This window comes from Artemia franciscana, chromosome 16, assembly GCF_032884065.1.
Source record: "Artemia franciscana chromosome 16, ASM3288406v1, whole genome shotgun sequence".
NCBI classification, from domain to species: Eukaryota; Metazoa; Arthropoda; class Branchiopoda; order Anostraca; family Artemiidae; genus Artemia; species Artemia franciscana.
The window spans coordinates 9,418,616-9,441,554 of record NC_088878.1 but is presented as its reverse complement, the minus strand read 5'-3'; the positions used below and the strand labels follow the sequence as shown (position 1 = coordinate 9,441,554).

General features: G+C 34.9%; 1 protein-coding gene across 2 annotated transcripts in view; it reads right to left on the bottom strand.

Moving 5' to 3' along the window:
* The window catches only part of LOC136037032 (ras-related and estrogen-regulated growth inhibitor-like protein), a 234,150-nt gene that overhangs the window by 12,379 nt on the left and 198,832 nt on the right, over positions 1-22,939 (bottom strand). For both annotated transcript variants that reach the window (XM_065719447.1, XM_065719446.1), the window contains exon 4: positions 8,070-8,146. In XM_065719447.1, the coding sequence (XP_065575519.1) occupies positions 8,070-8,146 (77 nt within the window). The remainder of the gene's footprint in view (positions 1-8,069; positions 8,147-22,939) is intronic.

Sequence of the window (22,939 nt, the reverse complement as noted above, 5' to 3'; positions counted from 1 at the left end):
GAACGTTTCCACTGAAAGGTATTTTCTGAAGAATAATAATAGAATGGCTAGCTGGTCCAGATGTCCAAGGCATTGTCCCATCGAGAGGACTGTGTCTCCTTCTGAACTCCTTTCTAATCCTAATACGGACAAAAGTATCGTTAGAAAATAAAGATTCCCTGCGAAAAAGGCCTTGAAAAAAAATGAAACCTCTTAAAGTATTAAATTGTACTTACGTTTACGATGTCTTTACGGAACACCTACGTGCGCGTCCTCCTCAGTTGCAAACAGGGATTCCCCGTGGCCCCCTGAAGTCTAGCATATCACGCAAGATTACGTTATACTTAACATATGTAAACTTTCTCCTATTTTATAAAAGCTAAAACAATCTTGAAACACCTCGAAAAACGTCTTGTTGGCGAAATTGGTTGCTAGGGGCCCCGGATGGAATTGGATGCTAGGGCTTCCATTGGAATCGGTTACTAAGTTCCTCGATGGAATTGATTGCTAAGGCCCTTAGAGCCTCTGGTTGAAATTGTTACTAGGGTCCTCGGTGGTTAGGTTAGGGACCTCCGGTGAAACTCGATGCTAGGGCCTCAATCGAATTGGTGCTAGGGCCTCGATTGAATCGATTTTTAAAGCCTTTATTGGAATTGACTGCTAGGGCCCCTAGAGCCTCCACTTGAAATGGTTGCGTACGTAGCATGCACCAGTTTCATTTATAAAACATTCCCTATGACGTAACAGACACTTGCGTCTTAAAGAAGCTTAAAAAATATCAGGACTGGCATTTGAAGGGATGTGTCACTTGTGGAAAGCATGGAGCCGTCACTACTGCCTTGGGTGAGTAATTTTCATTGCAAAGAAATTATTGTATATTACACCAATTGTGGAAGAAATTGGACATATCATCGGCCTTTTAAAGGTAAAACTTCGTATCCATTCCTGCGACGCTGAATTACCTTAGGCTAAGAAATAAACTGCCTGAAACTTTAATAAAACCGTTTTGGATTGAAAGTTTTTAGTGTTCTTTGATGACAAATCTTGGAACTTAAAACATTAATTCACTGCAAAATCCATCCATGTATCTTGAAAGGAATATTTGTTATGAAGACAATTAAATCTAATAGATACAATTTCACCCCTTCAGTAACAGTCTACTAACGATAACTTATGGTAGCACCAACGTTGACACAGCTACATATACTCTTATTCTACCCTAGTCACCTCCTATTAATTATAAATTTTTTCTAGTGTAATTTTACCTTTTAAGCACAGTGTAGATAACTCCTCATCATAGCAAAGAAAAAACAATAAATATGAGCAAACTATAACTTTTTCCATTACCCCGACACACCTACCTCAATAACGAATTCCATCCAGCTCAATCTAGGCTAAGTAGCGCACTCAACTCAACACATAAGATATTTAACATACTAAACTCAACAGGGACAATTCATAGCCATAGCTAGGCTGGGATTGACGCAGAGGCCAAATAGACCCGGGCATGGAGGCACACAATGCCGAAGGGAGCAAAAAAAAACACTGAGCGATTTTTTTTAACAAAAACTGGACTGATGTGATATATAGTTTAAGTGCAAGGTGCACTTTAGTGCTTTTCTGTCTATTCACAGAAAAGTGATTTTAAAACAATACAGGAATCCCGTAAACGCTTGTAAACCATCAGACGTCTCCCAAGAATAGTAGCTGAGAGCTTGGTATCACCTCTCTCTTAGATTACTTTTAGCTCATCTCTCAAAAGTTTCTTTCTGTCCAGGGCTTCCATTATCCTCGAATTTTCGGAGATTTTCCCCGTAAATCTTTGTGTCTCCCCGAAAACAATGCTTGGACCTAGGGGTGCCAACACACTTGGTCCTCGGTTCGCCAAGGATTTATCTTTGGCCCTGGTCACAGCCAAGTAAATATAGCAACTCCTCAAAAAAATTAACAAAACACAGATATCTTAACCTAGGCAAAACCATGAAAAAACAAATTAGCCCAGTACAGACACCTCAACCATAGCGAAACAATTAAGCGACAAGTTCAACGTAGAAGAAAGTATAAAGACTGCTCAACGTAGACAAAACCATAAAACGACAAATTAACCGAGCAAAGATAAATCTACCTAGCCAAATTCGTAAAAAAGAAATTAGCCCTAAGCAATTCGATAAAGAAACGCATCAAGCTGAAGCTGAACACACTTAGCTGAATCCAACTTAGGATATTCAACGTATGCAACTAAATCCTGGGCTAACCTGTATACACACAAGACTCAAACAAGATATTTGAAGTACGTATGTCAACCCAGCTAGCTCAATATACATACCAAATTCAAACCAGGTCCAGGTAAGAAAATTCCCTCTGATTAGCACATTCAATATGTCAGAATTTAACCCACTCAGAATTTCTTAAATCATCACCGTCTCCTTATATAAAATATTGAAATTTTGCCTCTCTTTAAGGATATTTGAAATAGCATCGTGTCCACCTGGAAAAACACCTTGAAGTAAAAAATCCGTGAAGAATTCGGAACCAATCAAGAAAATTTCAACAAATCATGTTTTCCTTTCTTGTTCGGATAGTAACTTCACGAAATCCGTCTATCGTTGACCTGGCATTTGTTCATTGACAGAGTAAGAAGAGACTTGACGGTGCCAGGCTAAACTTAATGAGGCATTTGAGTTTCAACAGACTGGCATAGCAATAGGAATAAATGTCACGGTCAGAATCTATGTACAGTATAGGATTTAAGATAAAAAAAAATTAGAACTAGTGTATTAAATTGCACTTTTATAAAAATACTACAAACCAAAATCTAAAAATGTTGTCTCGTTTCATTTCATTTATTTAGATAAAATAATATACCTATATATATATATATATATATATATATATATATATATATATATATATATATATATATATATATATATATATATATATATATATGTATATATATATATATATATATATATATATATATATATATATATATATATATATATATATATATATATATATATATATATATATATATATATATATATATATGAAATGAAAAGGAGACAATGGTTTTAGGTTTTGGTCCTTTGTGACTTATAAAAGTACAATTGAATACATTTGTTCTAATTATTTTTTTTTTTTGTTTATCGTAAATCCTATTCTGACCGTGACATTTATTCTTATTGCTATGGCAGTCTGTTAAAACCCAAATGCCTCATTGAATTTATGTCTATTTAAATTTTGCAATAATTTTTGCAATAAGTTGTAAATGTATTTTGTATATATTTTTTGCGTAAAATATATTCATATTTTGTTTTGATTCCATCTCCAAAAAGTATCTCAGGTGTATTCATAACTGAAAACCACTATTTTCTAAGAAATTTCATTTGAGTATTGCAGCATTATGAACCTTTTAGGGCAGAACCACATTTTCTTTAGTGTTACCATGTTGAAATCGTGAAAATAAACAAGCAAAATCAATTAGCCAACAAAATTTGGCCAAAATTTTGGTAAGAATGTTTGTATATAATGTTTTTGGCTTTTAGGAATATGGAAGACTTAACCCAGAATATATTGAGTATTGGATAAGTTTCTGAGTAAAAAAAGAAGAAGAAAAGAATACACCGCTATGGTGATTCAGTTTTAAGACCCTTCAGCCCAAATAATATAAAACAAAATAATTATGTGGGCATTCAAAGTTTGAATTAAGAATAGGGGAGACCTGGGTTATTCCGGACAGGGGGTTACTCTGTACAGGCCATTTGTAATAACCATCTACAAAATTCCATAAAAAAAATCATTAAAAATTTCTTTTAACGATATATTAAAGAAGCTCGTTCAAAATGTCAATTTTTAACCGTTTCAGGAAAATTTCCATAAGATTAATTTTGAAGGTAAGTCCCGTAATTTTTCAATCCTTTTATATCTTCTGTAGCTTCTCACCGGGAGTTCCAATAAAATTTACACTTCGTAGCTTCAAGTTAGTTATTCTTAAGGATGTTTCTGCTTTTGTAGAACTCAGCCACTTGTTCTGCTTTGCTTGACACATGTTCAACCGATAGAGTCCCAGTGGGGTTATTTTGGACACCTGTTAAAGGGCAACTTCAGACACATTACCAAATTGTCTGGAATAACCCCCTTGTGGTAAAAAACGTGCATTTTCACTTTCGAAGATGATTGACTATGTTATTTTGCCTAGCTTTTGAGAGCTTTAAACCTCTCCAGATAAGCATAGGCAGCACAAGCGTAACAGCGCTGCCTAAGTAAAGAGCGATGTGGGCACAATGTATTACTTATTTTTTTTTCTCTTAGGCCAGGGCACTTCGTATCGAAGGAGTAGCCGTAGAAACTTTGAAAATGGCTCATTTGATTGGCAACTGAAACGGCTAGTGCTCCTTTTAATAGTCGAAAGTGATTGGAGGGCAGCTAACACCCCTCCCACGTCCACCGTTTCTCCAAATACATTCAACCAAAATTTTGAGAAGGCTATTTTGTTAAACTTAGTTGAAAATTCTGAAAATTATTTTTTTGAGGACAACAACCACCACCCCCCGACAGTCCTCAGAGCAAGGGTTGTAAGCTACTTACTGGGGGTATTTGAGGTTTATATAGTAAGGGTGATCGTATAAATTTCAGAGGGGGCTCATTGGATTGCTAATCAGAAGTTTTAGAGCTCTTTTCAAAATTCAGAGTGATCGGAGGATGCATACACCCCCCCCCCCACACACACAGCATATTTTCCTGATATTCATTTGATAGAAATTTTGAGACGTCCGTTTGTTGTTGTTGAAACTTCGAAAAAGACTTACTCGATTGGAAATTTAAAGGGCTAGTACCCTTTTAAATAGTCAAAAGTGATTGGTGGGCAACTAACCCTCCTCTTCCGCCCACCATTTCTCCAAGCAAATCCAATCAAAATTGTAAGATAGCTATTTTTCAAGGTATTTAAAAGGTACGGAAATTATTGCTTGGGGAGGACAACCCCCCCCCCCAACGCCCTCAGGGTAAGGGTTATAAGTTATCCCCTGGGGCATACAACGTATATATATATAGAAAGGGTGATCGTAAAAACTCTCGAATGGGCTTATTTGATTGGAAATCACATATTTTAGTGTTCTTTTTAAGATTTAGAGTAATCAGAAGGTGGATACTCCCCACACTTTCTATTTTCCAGAAATGAATCTGATCTGAGATGGCCATTTGTTTCGCAGAAAATTCAAAAAAAGCTCATATAATTGAGAATTGAAAGAGCTAGTGCTCTTTTTAAAAATAAAAAGTGATTGGGGGGCAATTGACCCCCTCACACGCCCACCATTTCCCAAATACATCCAATCAAAATTTTGAGGTTGCCAGTTTTTTCAACGTAGTTGAAAGCTCTGGAGATTAAGTCTTTGAGGAGCACAATCCCCTACAGATCTCAGGGCAAGGGTTGTAAATTATCACCTGGCGGCATATAAGGTACTAGAAATGGTGGTCGCATAATATTCAAAGGGGGCTCACTGGATTAGTAATCAGAAGTCCCGTTTTTGAGATTCAGAGTGATCAAAAGTTGGATATCCCCCCCACACCTCATATTTTCCCGAATTGCACATGATAAAAACTTTTAGATTGCCATTGGATATGTTAGAAACTTCGAAAAGTGCTAATTCGATTGGAAATTGAAAGGGTCCGCGCCCTTTTTGTATTCGAAAATGATCCAAGGTCACCTAACCCTCTTCCACGCCCAGTCTTTCACCAAACCCATCCAATCGAAATTTTTAGATAGTCATTTTGTTCAACGCAATTGAAAGGTCTGGAAATTATGCATTTGAGGATGACAAACCCCGTACAACCCTCAGGGCAAGGTTTGTAAGTAATGTCTAGGGCATGTAAGGTAAATATAGAAAGAATGATCGTATATCCTCTGGAGGGGGCAAATTGGATTGGTGGTCAAAAATTCTAGAACTTTTTTCAAGATAGAGACGGATCGGAAGGTGGATATCCTCCCAACAACTCAAAACATAAAGAAAGAAATCGATCGAAAATGGGGTTTTTAAAGGCCAACTGAAAATTTTGAAGAGAACACAGAAAGCGAATATTTCGAGAGAACAACCACCTCTCTTCTTCAGCACGAACTAAATAATATGATCAACGAAAAAACAAAAAACAAAAAGAAGCGCGGAAAGTACAGCATAACGACTGGAAAAAAAACACCAAAAAATAAATAAAATTTTATAAAAGACCAAAAATTAAAAGAATTATAACCAAACACCTAACAAACAATATAGTGTAACAGTAAACAAACAATAAACAAAAAATAGAGTTGTTCGTTAGTATCCGTCGTTGGCAGTTCAAATCTTTTTGGATTTTTTGCAAATCGCTGATATTGGCGAATAACTCACTTTATTGTTTGTTAGGTATTTGATTTTAATTCTTTTAATTTTACGAAACCGAGCAAGTGAGTGAGTCAAAAATCAAAATGAAGAGCAAAGACAGACGCGACTAGAATAAAACTTGCAGCGTGTCAAAAATGAACAACAAAAGAGGAAAGACACACAGAGTTAGAAAACATACAACACTGAGCATGTGAGCAAGTCAAAAAAGAAAATCAAGAGCAAATACAAACGCGGATAGAAGAACACTGGCGGTATATCAAAACAAAAATGAAGAGCAACGACAAAAAATGAAGAGCAAAAGAAAAATGAAGAGCAAAGAATGAAGGCTAGAAGACGTGCGATACAGAGTATTTGAGCAAGTCAATGAAAATCAACCTGGATACCAAGAATTTGAACGTGTCAAATTTAAAATGGTAGCGATGATGGTGGAGTTTGGGATTTTGACATGGATAAGGTCACCAACGCTTACAATATCTTTGTTAAGAAAACAAAGATTTGGCAATAAGTATTTCGCAATGACAAAAGACAAGCCGAGGTAAAACAAATCATAAAAATTGAAAATGGTAACGATGACGATTGGTTTTTGAATTTTGAGATGAATAAGGTCATCAATGCCTACCATACCATTAAAAACCTAACATCTGGATTAGATAAATTATTGGAAGAAAAAGAGGTTTTTGTCCCACCACCTGAACAATTAAAAGAAACAAAGGTTTGTCTATTTGTCTTTCACAATGACAAAAAACAAGCCGAGGCAAAAGAAAGAGCTTTTGTCTTACCACCTGAATAATTAAAAGAAACAAAGGTTCGGCAATATGTCTTTCATAGTGACAGAAGACAAACCGAGGCAAAAGTAAAAGGTCTAATGGAAAAAACATAAATTTTCAAAGGCACTACTTCTAACTTAAGGTACGTTTGGACTTCATGACACCAAGAAAAAGGCTCAAATTGTTTTTGTTTAGAAGACAAGCAACAGGGGGAATCAATATATAGAAGCCTTCCGGGTGTCAGGCTCCCGGTGCTATATATATATATATATATATATATATATATATATATATATATATATATATATATATATATATATATATATATATATATATATATATATATATATATATATATATATATATATATATATATATATATATATATGTGTGTGTGTGTGTGTGTGTGTGTGTGTGTGTGTTTACTTATTATCTAGATAGTTTTTTTTTTTTATCTTGGGCTTTTCGCTAGCGAATACTGGATACTATTCAATTGTCACTAGCAGCCCTTCTCCGCTGAGTATACCAAAGGTATTATGCCTGTTGTGCCAGTTTTAAACAAACCGGCGTAAAATATTTTATGAATGTAGTGAATCCACTTGTATATAATTTTTAAATATCAAAATTCGAGCATCTAAAGTCAATGTGATCACTTTTACTTGAATTTATACTTGACGGCTAAGTGACAAGGCTGTTAAGGCTTTTTTAAAACCTTTCAGATAAATCTCAGTTGATGTTATGTTCTAGAATTAACACGGGAGCCCTCTGAAAATTTTTACATTAAGCACGGTTATAAACATTTTCTGATAGAATGATAATAAATTTTTTTTTCTTAAATCAGGAAAGTGCAATATTGTTCCAGGTGGTACCCATGTGTTTTGAATTTTCGATACAATTGTGGATTTTGGGGAACGGGTTTTGGAGTACTATTACTAGATGTACTTACGTCTTTCCCTGAAAGGTCCATTACCTCTAGCTCAAATGAACCAAGTCCTTGCACCAAAATGTTCCGATATATAAAATCTAAAAAGAAACGTCATTAAAAGGGATTCACTTCAAGATCTTGCGAAGAAATTTCATCTCAACTAGTGAAGTTTTCCAGTTGGCATATTTAGGAGATATGTGATTCACAATATAAGACGTATATATAAAATGTATTGTTTCGGTTTATTTATAGTGATAAAATTTTTCTAGTGAAGCTTAGTTGGTCGTCTGAAGTATACCAAAATCGAAGAATATCATTTCTGAAGGTGTCAGTAGTGGTTTTTGCTCGTTTTTTGAAATAATATAAGAAAATAAAACAGAAAGCTGTTCAATATAAATGTGATATCCGCTAAAGCCCAACAAGCGAAAAGAAAAATAACAAAGTTATAGGTGGTTATCGATATTAATTCAAGTTCGGTTAACTTTATTTTCTTATACTGGTAAATATTTCAGGAGAGACATAGGACTTTTAGCTGAAGTCCGAATTTCTTTGGTGTCAATAAATGGAATCATAAGTATTAGCCATCTAAGAAAGAAGTAAGGTTACATCATAAGTTATGTGTACTCATGATTCTACCAATAACATGGTTTGAGGTGAGCCTTGAAAGTTATTAAAACATACCGACAATCGTGAATAATAGACTCTTCAGCTAAGGCAGTTCAGAAAAACAACAACAAAGAACTCGTGACCTGTTTCCGTTAGAGATATGATAAATCAGCGAGGTTGATCTTGCAGTCATTGGAAGACAATTCGAAAAAGAACAGAACATTTTTATTTTTATTTTACTTTTTTTATTTTTTTTTCTTATTTTTATATGATTTGAAAAGATTATAAAAATCTTTAATTTTATCAAGTTTACTAATCTTTAAAAATCTTTATCGATGATGAAGTTGAAAGCTTTTCCTCTTCGACGCCCCGCTCTTTACGCTAAAGTTTTTTATTGTTTTAAAAAGTAGAAATGCGAGAAAGAATCAAACTTTAGCACAAGGAGCGGAGGTTCGATGTCGAGGAGGAAAAGCCCCTTTCATATACGGAGTAATTTCTGTTCGTTTTAAGTTTTAATGTCGCTCCTTACTTTCATTTTAAAAAAGATTGTTTTTTTTATTTAATTTCTGAAAGTTTTTGAATTAATGTATGTCTGATCTTGGCTCTCCGTACATAAACTATTAAAATGAAATTTGCATATTAATTCTTTTTTTTGGCTAAATGGCTTTCTTTTAGTTTTGATCAGACGATTTTGAGAAATAAGGGGTGGGGAAGGGGGCCTAGTTGCCCTCCAATTTTTCGGTTACTTAAAAAGGCAACTAGAACTTTTAATTTTTAACGAACGTTTTTATTAGTAAAAAATATACGTAACTTAAGTAACATTACGTAAGAATTAACTTATGTAACAAACTTTTATATTCTTATATTTTTGATTATATATATGAGGAGGTTTGTACCCTCGTTAATACCTCGCTCTTCACACTAAATCTTAAGTTTTGTCCCAATTCTTTAAGAATGACCCCTGAATCAGAAAGGCCGTAGAATAAATAGTTGAAATTATTCAAAATAATTTAGCATAAAGAGCGAAGTATTTATCTCCTCGTAAATACCTCGCTCTTTATGCTAAAGTACTCTTAGAACCCCTCATATGCGTAATAATCTCTGTTCGTTTTAGTTTGAATGCTTCTCCTTACTTTCAATTGAAAGAAACTTTTTCATGTTTATATTTTCATTGTTTCTTTTTGTTTTTTAATAGTAATGCTAGAAAATCCTGCGCTATTTTCATTGAATTTATCTTCTCCCATGAAATATTCCTCCAAGGAAAGATTCCATGTAGCCCCCTCCCCTGAACCCCATACCCAAACCAAAATAATCCCCCTGAAAACGTCGGTACATTTCCCAATAACCATTACTGTATGTAAACATTGGTCAAAGTTTGTAACTTGCAGCCTCTCCCCCAGGGACTGCGGGGGGTAATTCATCCCCAAAGACATAGTTATTATGGTTTTCGACTATGCGGAACAAAATGGCTATCTAAAAATTTTGATCCGTTAAATTTGGGAAACAAATGAGCGTGGGAGGGGGCCTAGGTGCCCTCCAATGTTTTGGTCACTTAAAAAGGGCACTAGAACTTCTCATTTCGGTTAGAATGAGCCCTCTTGCAACACTCTAGGACTACTTGGTCGATACGATTACCCCTGGGAAAAAAAAACACGCACCCGTGATTTGTCCTCTGGCAAAAAAATACGAAATCACACATTTTTGTAGATTGGACCTTGAAATTTTTTCTATAGGGTTCTCTGATACCATGAATGCGATGGTGCGATTTTCGTTAAGATCCTATGACTTTTAGGGGATGTTTCCCCCTATTTTCCAAAATAAGGCAAATTTTCTCAGGCTCGTAACTTTTGATGACAAAGACTAAATTTGATGAAACTTATATATTTAAAATTAGCATGAAAAACCGATTCTTTTGATGTATATTTTAGCATCGAAATTCCGTTTTTTGAGTTTCGTTTACTATTGAGCCGGGTCGCTCCTTACTACAGTTCGCTACCACGAACTGTTTAAAAACTGCGTTCTTGCTTCACCACAAAGTTATTTAAGCCATGTCACATTGGCCTGCACAACTTCAAATGTTATAACCTCAAAAAATGCTTACAAACATTTTACACTTAATATAATGGGTTCTATGATTGTAAACCTTTCTCAATATTCTCTATTCATCAGGTTAGGATAAATGAGCTTCTACATTCCAAATTTTTCGTTCAAACCCCATTTTGAAATGGGTTTGAACGGGGGCAATTTTGAAAATTGAAGTATTTGTAACTTCCGAAAGGGTGACCAGATCTTAATGAAATTTGATATTTAGAAGGATCTTGTGCTTTAAAGTTCTAATTTTAAATTCCGACCAGATCCTGTGACATTCGGGGGAGTTGGAGGGGGAAACCGGAATTCATGGAAAACGTGAAAATTGGGGTATTTTTATCTTACGAATAGATGATCGGATCTTAATGAAATTTGATTTTTAGAAGGAATTAATGTCTCAGAGCTCTTATTTCAAATCCCGACCAGATCTTTTGACATTGGGGGGAGCTGGAGGGGGAAATCTTGGAAAAACACTTGGAGTGGAGGAATCGGGATGAAGCTTGGTGAATAGAATCAACAAATGTCCTTGATACGCGATTGACAGAATCGTACTGGATTCGCTCTCTTTGGGGGAGTTGGGGGGAGGGGTTCCGTGATTTGGCGAGTTTGGTGTTTCTGAACGTGCTAGGACGATTAAAATTGGTAGGCTTGTCAGGGAGCTGCACAATTTGACTTGATAAAGTCGTTTTCCAAGATTCAACCATCTGGTGGGCTAAAGGAAGAGGAAAAATTAGAAAAATAGAGGTATTTATAACTTACGAGTGGGTGATCGGATCTTAATGAATTTTGATATTTAAAAGGACTTCGTGACTCAGAGCTCTTATTTTAAATCCTGACCGGCATTAAGCCTCTTATTTTCCTTTTTAAGTCAATCTATTGATTCATAGAATTTTGTTCGAGCTCATACCATATGATCTCTTGGCTCTTAGCTCTTCTCACCTCGTCACAAGTGCCATATGAGCTTTTAGCTCTTGTATTTTTTTTAATTTGTTGACAAAATTAGTTTCCAATATCTTGCAGTAATGTTTAAACCCTGCTATACAAATCCTTCAATGAATAGCAAGATAAAAAACCAAATAGCCCTCTTGAAATAAGGCAGCTACATCCATTAAAATAACCAATTTAAAATACTTCGAAAGAGCCGGTAAACTGTAGTTACGTACAAACTTGCGAACGAAGAAGTGTCAACTGAAGTCCAAACAACTGCTTTATTATTTTGGAGTAGAATACCTTAAGAATAAATTGCAAATTAAATTTCAATTTAAATCAGGTTTATTGCTGTTGGATTGTGGATTGATGTTGTGCTTGGCAATACGAGGCCCAAAGATCGATCGTGCTGACGCAAGGTTAGGCGACAGGCTTCCTAACTGTCCCTGTAAAAAAGAATACCCACCAACGGCTCTGGAGGATCTTTAGCCTTTAATCTGACAAATAATTTGGAAAAATCTAAATTGAAAAATCAGGTTTGGGGTTGCATAGATAAGACAAGGTATAATGTCCAGCAACCATAAAAAGGGTGCCCCTACTTGGGTGCCCTTTGTAAAGAACTGTTTGATCTCTGTTTTTTCTACCCCGGTAACAACACATAGAGAGGTGGTCCTAGAAACTTAGAATAGGGCCAAGTCAATTGGAATTATAATTCCTAGCTTCTTTTTTATAGAGTCGAAGGTAGATCAATTAAAGTAAGATACAATTTTCTGCAAAATAAATGAATTTTTAGGTTTCGACATTGTTTGAAAGAAGACCAAAAATGCCATTGAGCGGAATCTCTAATGCAGTCATTTGTTTTGATTAGGGTTTAAGGCCTTAGCGGCAAAAAGAGTTCCCTTTTCATTCATGAATTGCCAGCTGATAATATTAATTGACAGTAATGCCTAAGTAAACAGCGATGTGGGCTTTATTTATTATTTTTGTGTTTTTTTTTTCAATTTTTCTTCCAAGTCACATCATACGGAAGCAATTGTCCTAAAAAGGTTCGAGGGGGCTCATTTAACTGTAAATTGAAACTCCTAATTCTTTTTTAAGAGTCAAAAGTGACTGCAGGGCAAACAACCTCCTTCACAAGCCACTTTTTGGTACATTCCCTCAAAAGACATGCAATCAAAAGTTTGAGGTAGCTGTTTTGTTCAGCACAGTCGAAAGATCAAGTAACTATGCCTCTAGTGAAAACATGAGCCCCCACAGACTATGAAGACAGGGCTGTTAGCTATTTAATTTGCCTGTTGCTTACAAACTTGCATTGTTATTGGGAAAAAAATCTCGTTTATTCAGGGGCTTCCTAAAAGCCCAAGAGTATTAAACTGAAGTTTTCAGAAGAGGTCGAAAAAAGTGTAAAATCAAATCAAACTGAGTAATTGCATGAAGGTAGTCAAAAGCGCCTATAAGCACCTCAAGAAAGGCTTACGATGTTAAGGGTGAAACTTTCAAGGAATGGCGAGAGGGATATTCAATTATCCAAAAGACAAGATATGTATGCTACAGCTGCTGCTACTATTCCTTTTGCTGCTTCTACTTCTGCTACTACTGCAACTACTAATACTGCTTATACTACTATTAATACTGCTAATGCTAGTACTACTACTACTACTACCACGTCTACTGCTAAGACCAATGTCATAAGGATGAAACTTTTAGGAAATGTTGATGAGGATGTTGAAGACTAAGGGTACCAAGGAGAATTACTCAGGGAATGGGACGTTGAACTAAAGAAACGGAACTATGTGTTCGGTATTGTTAGTACTACTACAAATACTATCACTACTACTACTTACTTTACTACTGCTATAAATACTACTCGTACTGCTACTACTTCAACTACTGCTTGAGCTTCTACTACTACTACTACCAATACTACTACTACTACTACTACTACTACTACTACTACTACTACTAATACTACTACTACTACTGCTACTAGTACTACTACTACTACTACTACTACTACTACTACTACTACTACTACTACTACTACTACTACTACTACTACTACTACTACTACTACTACTACTACTACTACTACTACTACTACTACTACTACTACTACTACTGCTACTACTAATACTACTACTGCTACTGCTAGTATTACACTAGTACAACTACTACCGCGTCTACTACTAAGACTAAGGCGTAAGGGTGAAACATTTAGGAAATGTTGATGAGGATGTTGAAGGCTAAGGTTATGAAGGTGAAATATTTAAGGAATGTAGATTGGGATGCTGAACTAACGATGAGGCACTATGTGTTTAGTACTGCTAATACTATTACTACTACCTCTACTACTAATTCTACTGCTACTACTACAACTACTATCACTACTACCATTATGGCTATGAGTATTAAGGTGAACCAATCATGTTAAAGTCCTGAAAGTTAATGAAGATTTTAAACTAAATTAAACATTTTATGTACATGAAGATTATCATTACGATGTGTCATCAATTACTTCAAAACTGTGAGGGCATTCTGAGGTGTGAGGGGGGTGAACTAACCAAAAGACATTAGGGGAGATCAGGGAAATATGGACACGAGGGTCATATGGACACCCCATTCCTATACACTCCAAATGACTCTGGAAGGTCAAATCTACAATATGTCAAGAATGGCAGGAGATATTAATTTGACACTTTCAGGCAGTAATGAACTAAATCAAAAAACATTCTATGCAGATACATGGTCAAAATTCCGCATCAGCAGCGTCTTAGGAATGGTTAAGGGTATTAGGCTAGAACTTCCAGGGAATGTTGAGTGCAGTGAACTAAATCAAAAGACTCTCTGAGCATCCATGTTTCAGAAAAGCTTATCTGCAATATCTCAAAAACAAACAAGGGCAATAACTTGAACTTTTCAGGAAATGTTGAGGTGAAAGGGATGTTAAACTAAATCAAAATACATAATATACACACAGGCTCCAAAATGGTGTGCCTTCAATATTTCAGGAACAGTTTTACGGTGTTGAGTTAAAACTTTCAGAGAATTATAAGTGGGATGTCAAATGATGTTAAAAGACACTAAGTGCATCCAGGTTGTCAAACGGTTGTATCAGTAATATCTCAGTAACAGCTAAAGTTATTGGGTCAACACATTTAGTAGTTCAGTAATTACTTTAAGCAAGTTCAGCTAGGACAGAAAAACAATGTAATTTCTTTAAAAAAAAGTTACACTAGTACCATTTTTAGAATTTCTTACTCTTTCCGTAGGGAGTATCTAGGTCTTTTGGGAGATAAATATCGGCCGCGCTGGTATTCAAACATTCTACCAGCATTACTCAAATTATATTATATTGTCGCTGTAGCAAGCAATCGCAACCAAGAGATTGTTCATCTCCATTTTACACCTGATGTTTGACAAACTCAAAAATCTTCAATTTAGATTCTCAGCCACAAATGCCATGATTTCTCAGCGTAATTTGAAGCTGAATTGAACACGAAGATGGACAAATTGAAATTGAAAAGGAATAAATTGAAGATGAAGATGAATTAAAGGTGAATAAGAAGATGAAGATGAACTAGAAGATGGTGAAAGATGGCAAAATATGAATAAGAAATAAGAAAAAAAGGACAAACTAAAGATAAAGATGAATATTGCCATTATTATGCTTATAAGTTGTACATGACATTTTCAAACTTCTGACATAATTGTCATACCCTTTCATTTGCTATATATGATCGGATGAAAATGTACGTTCAATTATTCTCTGATCCTTCTTCTTTACATTATTCTGCTGGTCCTCCCTTTCGAACAACTTATCAAATAGTTTCTAGTAAAGCTTCCAAAAACAGAAAATTTGAGATGCGTCCTGGAGGTGTAGTAGCGTTGTTATATTTTTACCTTCTGAAGATTGACCTAATTCTATTCTTATGTTTCTTTGATAAATTATATTTTTTTGAAATAGCATGACCACTCATAACATAGATTCAAACTGTTTCAAATGACCTGTCAAAACCTATGTAAGATTCAGATGTAAAAATACACTTAAATCATGAGACTGACTTAAGAAAAAATGTTCTGTCTAATTTCATTACCGACCATGACAGTTGGCATGTCAATATATTGGCCTGGTAACATCTACCTATTTGTATGGGTCCAATATCTGTTTGCCAAATGCTTCGTTAGATTAGTAAATTATGGAAGCTCTATTTAACAAACAACAAAATCTTCTTGAACACCATGTATTCTTTGAATAACCATAAATATTGACGACATTACCTAAGCATAATATATGCTTGTAATTGATGTCATCTATACATTACACATTAGTTAAATCCCAGTATTGGGTAGATTCTTCTGAAAAAAAATTCTGGAATTTGTGGCTCAGAGTTTGAGCTGACTTACGGCTTAAATCAGTGATCCAATGGGAGCGATATCGATCATTTTTGTTTGTGGGGGGACTTTTTTTTGGGGGGGGGGCAACAAAAACTTTACGAAATACATCACAAATTTGTTCATATGCATTTTTGTTACGCCTTTACAAGTCATACATACATTTTGGGGTGGGGAATTCAAGCCCCATACTCCCCTGGCCACAGCCTTGGGTTCAATCTTGGGAAAATATCTTTGGATTTTGCGGGAGAAAGCAGAGCAGGTAAAACTACGAATCAAATTTTTGGGGAAAATTCTAGTGATAAGAATAACTGGACAAGAATATTGCCGAAGAAGGATTTTGTGGGAATTGTAGAGCTGAATTAATTCCTGAGGCGAACTGAGCCGTAGAACCTTTTACTGTTGGTTTAAGATTGATGTTTTACACGTATTTATGTATTTAAAATCGTGTTATTACTTGTTGACGAATCTTTGCTTATTATGGCTTGTGTACTTTTGTAGAAATTAATAAAAAAAAAACCGAAAAAGAAGTTTTCTGGTAATAGCACAAGCAAACAGTATTTTATGCTCGTTTTAAGTTTTAATGCTGCTCATTTCTTCCAGTTGAAAAAAAAATATTTATTTTCTTGCTTTTTTTTAAATAATGCTAGAAAATCCTGCGCCCCCCTTATGGAAATTCTCTTCCCTCATGATAAGTTTCTCCAAAGAAATATCCTCCCACGTAACCCCCTCCCCCGACCCACCCCAACCCAGCGCAAAAAGGATCCCCCTAAAACATCTGTACAATTCATAATAGCCATTACTATAATGTAAACAATGGTCAAAGTTTGTAACTTGCAGCCCCTCCCCCAGGAACTTTGGGGGAGTAAGTCGTCCCCAAAGACATATTTATCAGGTTTTGACTATGCTGAATAGAAAGGCTATCTCAAATTTTTTATGCGGTGACTTTTGAAAAAGTCACCCTACGCCCCTCGTGGGAGGGGCGTAGGTGTCCTCCAATTTTTTAGGTGTCCTCCAAAAAAGGCACTAGAAATTTTAATTTCCGTTATAAAGATCCCTCTCATGTCATTCTACGACCACTGGGCTGATAATATCACCCCTGGAAAAAAAAACAACAACAAACAAACAAATAAACACACATCCGTGATCTTTTTTCTGGCAAAAAAAAATACAAAATTCAACTTTTTTAAAGATAGGAGCTTGAAACTTCTACAATAGGGTTCTCTGATACGCTGAATCTGATGGTTTGACATTTGTTAAGATTCTATGACTTTTAGAGGGGGGTGTCTCCCTATTTTCTAAAATAAGGCAAATTTTCCCTGGCTTTTAACTTTTGATGGGTAAGACTAAACTTGATGAAACTTATATATTTAAAATAAGCATCAAATTGCAATTCTTTTGATGTAACTATTGGTATTAAAATTCCTTTTTTTAGAGTTTCGGTTACTGTTGAGCCGGGTTGCTTCTTAACAGTTCGTTACCACGAACTGTTTCTCTTATTTAGAATTATCATTCTCTTACTCAAGTGACTGCAAGTTTACTCAAGTTCTGAGAAACTAGTTTACCTTTTTTATTATAATGATCAAAAGAGTAGAATTTAAACACAAGTGAGAATCAAACAGTTCGTGGTAACGAACTGTAGTAAGGAGAGACCCGGCTCAATAGTAACCGAAACTAAAAAAAATTGAATTTTGATACCCATAGTTATATTAAAAGAATTACATTTTAATGCTGATTTTAAATATATAAGTTTCATCAAGATCAGTTATATCGATCAAAAGTTACGAGCCTAAGAATATTTGCCTCATTTTTTAGAAAATAGGGGGAAAAAACCCATAAAAGTCATACAATCTTAACAAAAATCACACCATCAGATTCAGCGTATCGGAGAACCTTGTTGTAGAAGTTTTAAGTTCCTATCTACAAAATGTGGAATTTTGCATTTTTTTTTGCCAGAAGACAGATCAGGGATGCGTGTTTATTTGTTTGTTTTTTTGTTTGTTTTTTTCCCCAGGGGTGATCGTATCGACTGAGTGGTCCTAGAATGTTGCGAAAGGGCTCATTCTCACGGAAATTAAAAGTTCTAGTGCCATTTTTAAGTGACCAAAAACATTAGAGGGCACCTAAGCCCCCTCCCACGCTCATTTTTCCCCAAAAGTCACCGGATCAAAATTATGAGATAGCCATTTTATTCACCATAGTCAAAAAACCTAATAACTATGCCTTTGAGGACGACTTACTACCCGCAGTCTCCCTGGGAGGGGTTGCAAGTTACAAACTTTGACCTGTGTTTACATTTAGTAATGGTTACTGGGAAGTGTACGGACGTTTTCAGGGGAATCTTTTTTGGGTTTGGGAGGAAGAGGTGAGGTGGGAGGGGGGTTACGCAGGAGGATCTTTCCCTGGAAAAACTTCTCATGGGGGAAGAGACTTTCAATGAAGGGGGCGCAGGATTTTTTTTTGCACTTTTTTAAAAAAACAAGGAAAAAATAAATATGAGACATTTTTTCTACTGAAAGTGAGGAGCAGCATTAAAACTTAAAACGAGGAGAAATTATTGCGCATATGAGGGGTTTACCTCCTCGTAATACCTCGCTCTTTACGCGAAAGTATTTTTAGTAATTTCAACTATTTATTCTACGGCTTTTGTGATTCAAGGGTCATTGTTAAGGAATTGGGACATAATTTAATCTTTAGTGTAAAGAGCGAGGTGTCGACGAGGGGTGAACTCCCTCATATACGCAATAAAAATATACGAATATAGAAGTTCGTTACGTAAGTTAATTCGTAAATTACGTATATTTTTTTCTTCTGAAAATGTTCGTAAAACAATTAAAAGTTCTAGTTGCCTTTTTAAGTAATCAAAACAATTGAGGGCAGCTAGGCTTCCTCCCTCTCTCCTTTTTTCTCAAAATCTTCCGATTAAAATTATGAGAAAGCCATTTAGCCAGAAAGAAAATTAATATGAAAATTTCGTTTTAATTATTTATGTGTGGAGAGCCAAGATCAAAACATGCATGAATTAAAAACCGTCCAGAAATTAAATAAAAAAAAACAAGTTTTTTTAAATGAAAGTAAGGAGCGACATTAAAACTTAAAACGAACAGAAATTACTCCGTATATGAAAGGGGCTTTTCTTCCTCAACGCCCCGCTCTTTACGCTTAAGTTTTTTCCTTTTTTAAAAAGTAGAGCTAAGAGAAAGAGTCAAACTTTAGCGTACAGAGCGGGGCGTTGAGGAAGAAAAGCCCCTTTCATATACGTAGTAATTTCTGTTCGTTTTAAGGTTTAATGTCGCTCCTTACTTTCATTTAAAAAAGCTTGTTTTTTTTTATTTAATTGAAAATAAGGAGCGACATTAAAACTTATAACGAACAGAAACTACTCCGTATATGAAATGGGTTGTCTCCTTCGCAATCTCTCGCTCTTTACGCTAAAGCTTTTAATTGTTTTAAAAAGTAGAATTGTGGAAAAAAGGCAAACTTTTGCGTAAAGAGCGAGAGATTGCGAAGGGGGCAACCCATTTCATATACGGAGTAATTTATGTTCGTTTAAAGTTATAATGTCGCTCCTTACTTTCAGTTAAAAAAAACTTGTTTTTTTTTATTTAATTTCTGAACGTTTTTCAATCAATGAATGTTAAATTTTGGCTCTCCGCAGAGGAAGAATGAACACGAACTCTACATTTTTTTTTATTTTTTTTGGCTAAATGGCTTTCTCATAATTTTGATCGAATGATTTTGAGAAAAAAGAGCGGGGGAGGAAGCCTAGTTACCCTCCGATTTTTTTGGGTAATTAAAAAGGCAACTAGCACTTTTGATTTTTTACGAATCTTTTTATTAGTAAAAGATATACGTAACTTATAAATTAGCTTACGTAAAGAACTTTTATATTCTCATGTTTTTATTACATATGTGAGTGGGTTCGCCCCCTCGTCGATACCTCGCTCTTTACACTAAAGCTTAGATTTTGTCCCAATTCCTTAAGAATGACCTCTGAATCACAAAGGCCGCAGAATAAATAGTTGAAATGACTGAAAATACTTTAGCGTAAAGATTGAGGTATAACGAGGAGAAAAACCCCTCATATGCGCAATAATTTTTGTTCGTTTTAAGTTTTAATGGTGCTCCTTACTTTCATTAGAAAAAACTTTTCATATTTAGTTTTTCATTGTTTTTTCAAATAATGCTAGAAAATCCTGCGGCCCCTTCATTGAAATTTTCTTCCCCCATGTGAAGTTTCTCCATGGAAATATCCTCTCATTAGACCCCCCTCAACTCTCCCCCCTAAAAAAGTCCCCCTGAAAACGTCTGTACACTTCCCAATAGAATTTTGGTTCTTCCAATTTTTTTGGTCACTTAAAAAGGGCACAAGAACTTTTAATTTCCGTTAGAATGAGCCCTCCCGCGACATTCTAGGACGACTGGGTCGATACAATCACCCCTGGGGAAAAAAACAACACAAAAACAAATAAACACGCATCCGTGATTCGTCTTCTGGCAAAAAAATGCGAAACTTCACATTTTTGTAGATAGGAGCTTCTCCAATTGAAACTTCTACAATAAGGTTCTCTGATACGCTGAATCTGATGGTGTGATTTTCGTTAAGATTGTATGACTTTTAGGGGGCGTTTTCTCCTATTTTCTAAAATGAGGCTCGTAACTTTTGATAGGTCAGACTAATCTTGATGAAAGTTATATATTTGAAATCAGCATTAAAATGCAATTTTTTTGATGTAGCTATTGGTATCAAAATTCCATTTTTTAGAGTTTTGATTACTATTGAGCCGGGTCGCTCCTTACTACAGTTCGTTACCACGAACTGTTTGATTAAAAAAACTTTTTTTTATTTATTGGATTAAAGATTGATTGTTAGCCCGCTGTCGTTTTCAGGGAGTAGGGTTGAGCATTTCTACTCAATGGTGTCTTCACTAAAAACAAGAGCATTGTTACTGTTCGTTTCTCTAACGGTAAAGGTGTAAGGCCTACCGCGTATTTGGCGCTTTAACAAAAGGAATTATATTACAAACATTTTCTTTTTTTCCTATTATATCTTTAAAAATAATTTGAAAATTGCAGTTAAACCAGACCAGGATTTACAATAGGCCCACTTGACCCTGCAGCTTTCATTATTCCTGAAGTTTTGGGAATTTCCCCGAAAATCCTGCGAAAACAGCGCGGCAAAAACAGTGCGTTTTGAGAGATGTCAAAGCTTTAAATTCGGCCTGGGTGAAACAAAATCTTGAGCTTCTGAACTTTCAGCAAATAATATCATTATATGTCCAATATTGATTTTAAATTATTAGTTTTTATCAAAACTGTTAATTTATTTTGGACTAAAAACTTATTTTGGAATAGAGAATTTTGAAAAAATTAAAACTTTGACAAGCAAAAACAAACAAAAATTAATTAAAAAAACTTTTTCGAAAAACAAGTTTTCTAAAGAAAAGTAAAGGCCATATTAAACTTAAGATCAGAAGGAATACAAAGCTACAATAACTCAAACTCAAAACAACCAGAAATTACTATTTAAAAAAAATGAAAGCCTAAACAAACAAAAAATTAAATAAATAGTCATAGGAAAAACATAACAGACAACAGGTACTAATATAAATGAATAAGTAAATCTCAAAACGAGTGTGAATAAATAAATCTCGAGCCTTATGTGCTTTTGTACAAATTAATTTAAAAACAAAACTTTTGAAAAAAGAAGTTTTCTAAGGAAAACTAAAAGCCATATGAAACTTAAGATCAGGAAAAAAGAAACCTACAATAACTAGAAATCAAAACAAGAATAAACGAAACTAGAAAAAAACAGAAATTAAATAAACAATCATAGAAAAATAAACATACAACAGGTACTAATATAAATGAATAATAAATCTCAAAACAAGTAAAGTTTAGGTTGATTATGCAAATCAGGCTTAAAAAGAACAAAAATATATTGCTCTTGAGGCATAATTAGATAAAAAAAACAAGTTTTTTAACTCAAAGTAAGGAGCGACATTAAAACTGAAATCGAACAGAAATTACTTCGTATATGAAAGAGGCTGCTTCCTCATCAACGCCCCGCTCTTTACGCTAAAGTTTGACTCTGTCTCGCAATTCTTCTTTTTAAAACAGTAAAAAACTTTAGCGTAAAGAGCGGGGCGTTGATGAGGAAGCACCCTCTTTCATATACGAAGTAATTTCTGTTCGTTTTCAGTTTTAATGTCGCTCCTTACTTTCAGTTAAAAAAAACTTGTTTTTTTTATTTAATTTCTGAACGTTTTTGAATCAATGCATGTTTTGATTTTGGCTCTCCGCAGAGGAATAATTAAAACGAAATTTGCATTTTTTTTTTTTGGCTAAATGGCTTTCTCATAATTTTGATCGAATGATTTTGAGAAAAAAAGAGCGGGGGAGGAAGCCTAGTTGCCCTCCGATTTTTTGGTCAATTAAAAAGGCAACTAACTTTTAATTTTTTACGAATATTTTTATTAGTAAAAGATTTACGTAACTTATAAATTAGCTTACGTAAAGAACTTTTGTATTCTCATATTTTTATTACATATATGAGGGGGTTCGCCCCCTTGTCAGATCCTCGCTCTTTACACTAAAGCTTAAATTTTGCCCCAATTCATTAAGAATGACCCCAGAATCACAAAAGCCGTAGAATAAATAGTTGAAATTACTAAAAATACTTTAACGTAAAGAGCGAGGTATTAGGAGGAGGTGAGCCCCTCAAATGGGTAATAATTTCTGTTTGTTTTAAGTTTTAATGCAGTTCCTTACTTCCAGCTGAAAGAACTTTTTCATATTTATTTTTTCATTGTGTTTTTAAATAATGCTAGTAAATCCTGCGCTCCCTTCATGGGGATTTTCTTCCCCCATGACAAATT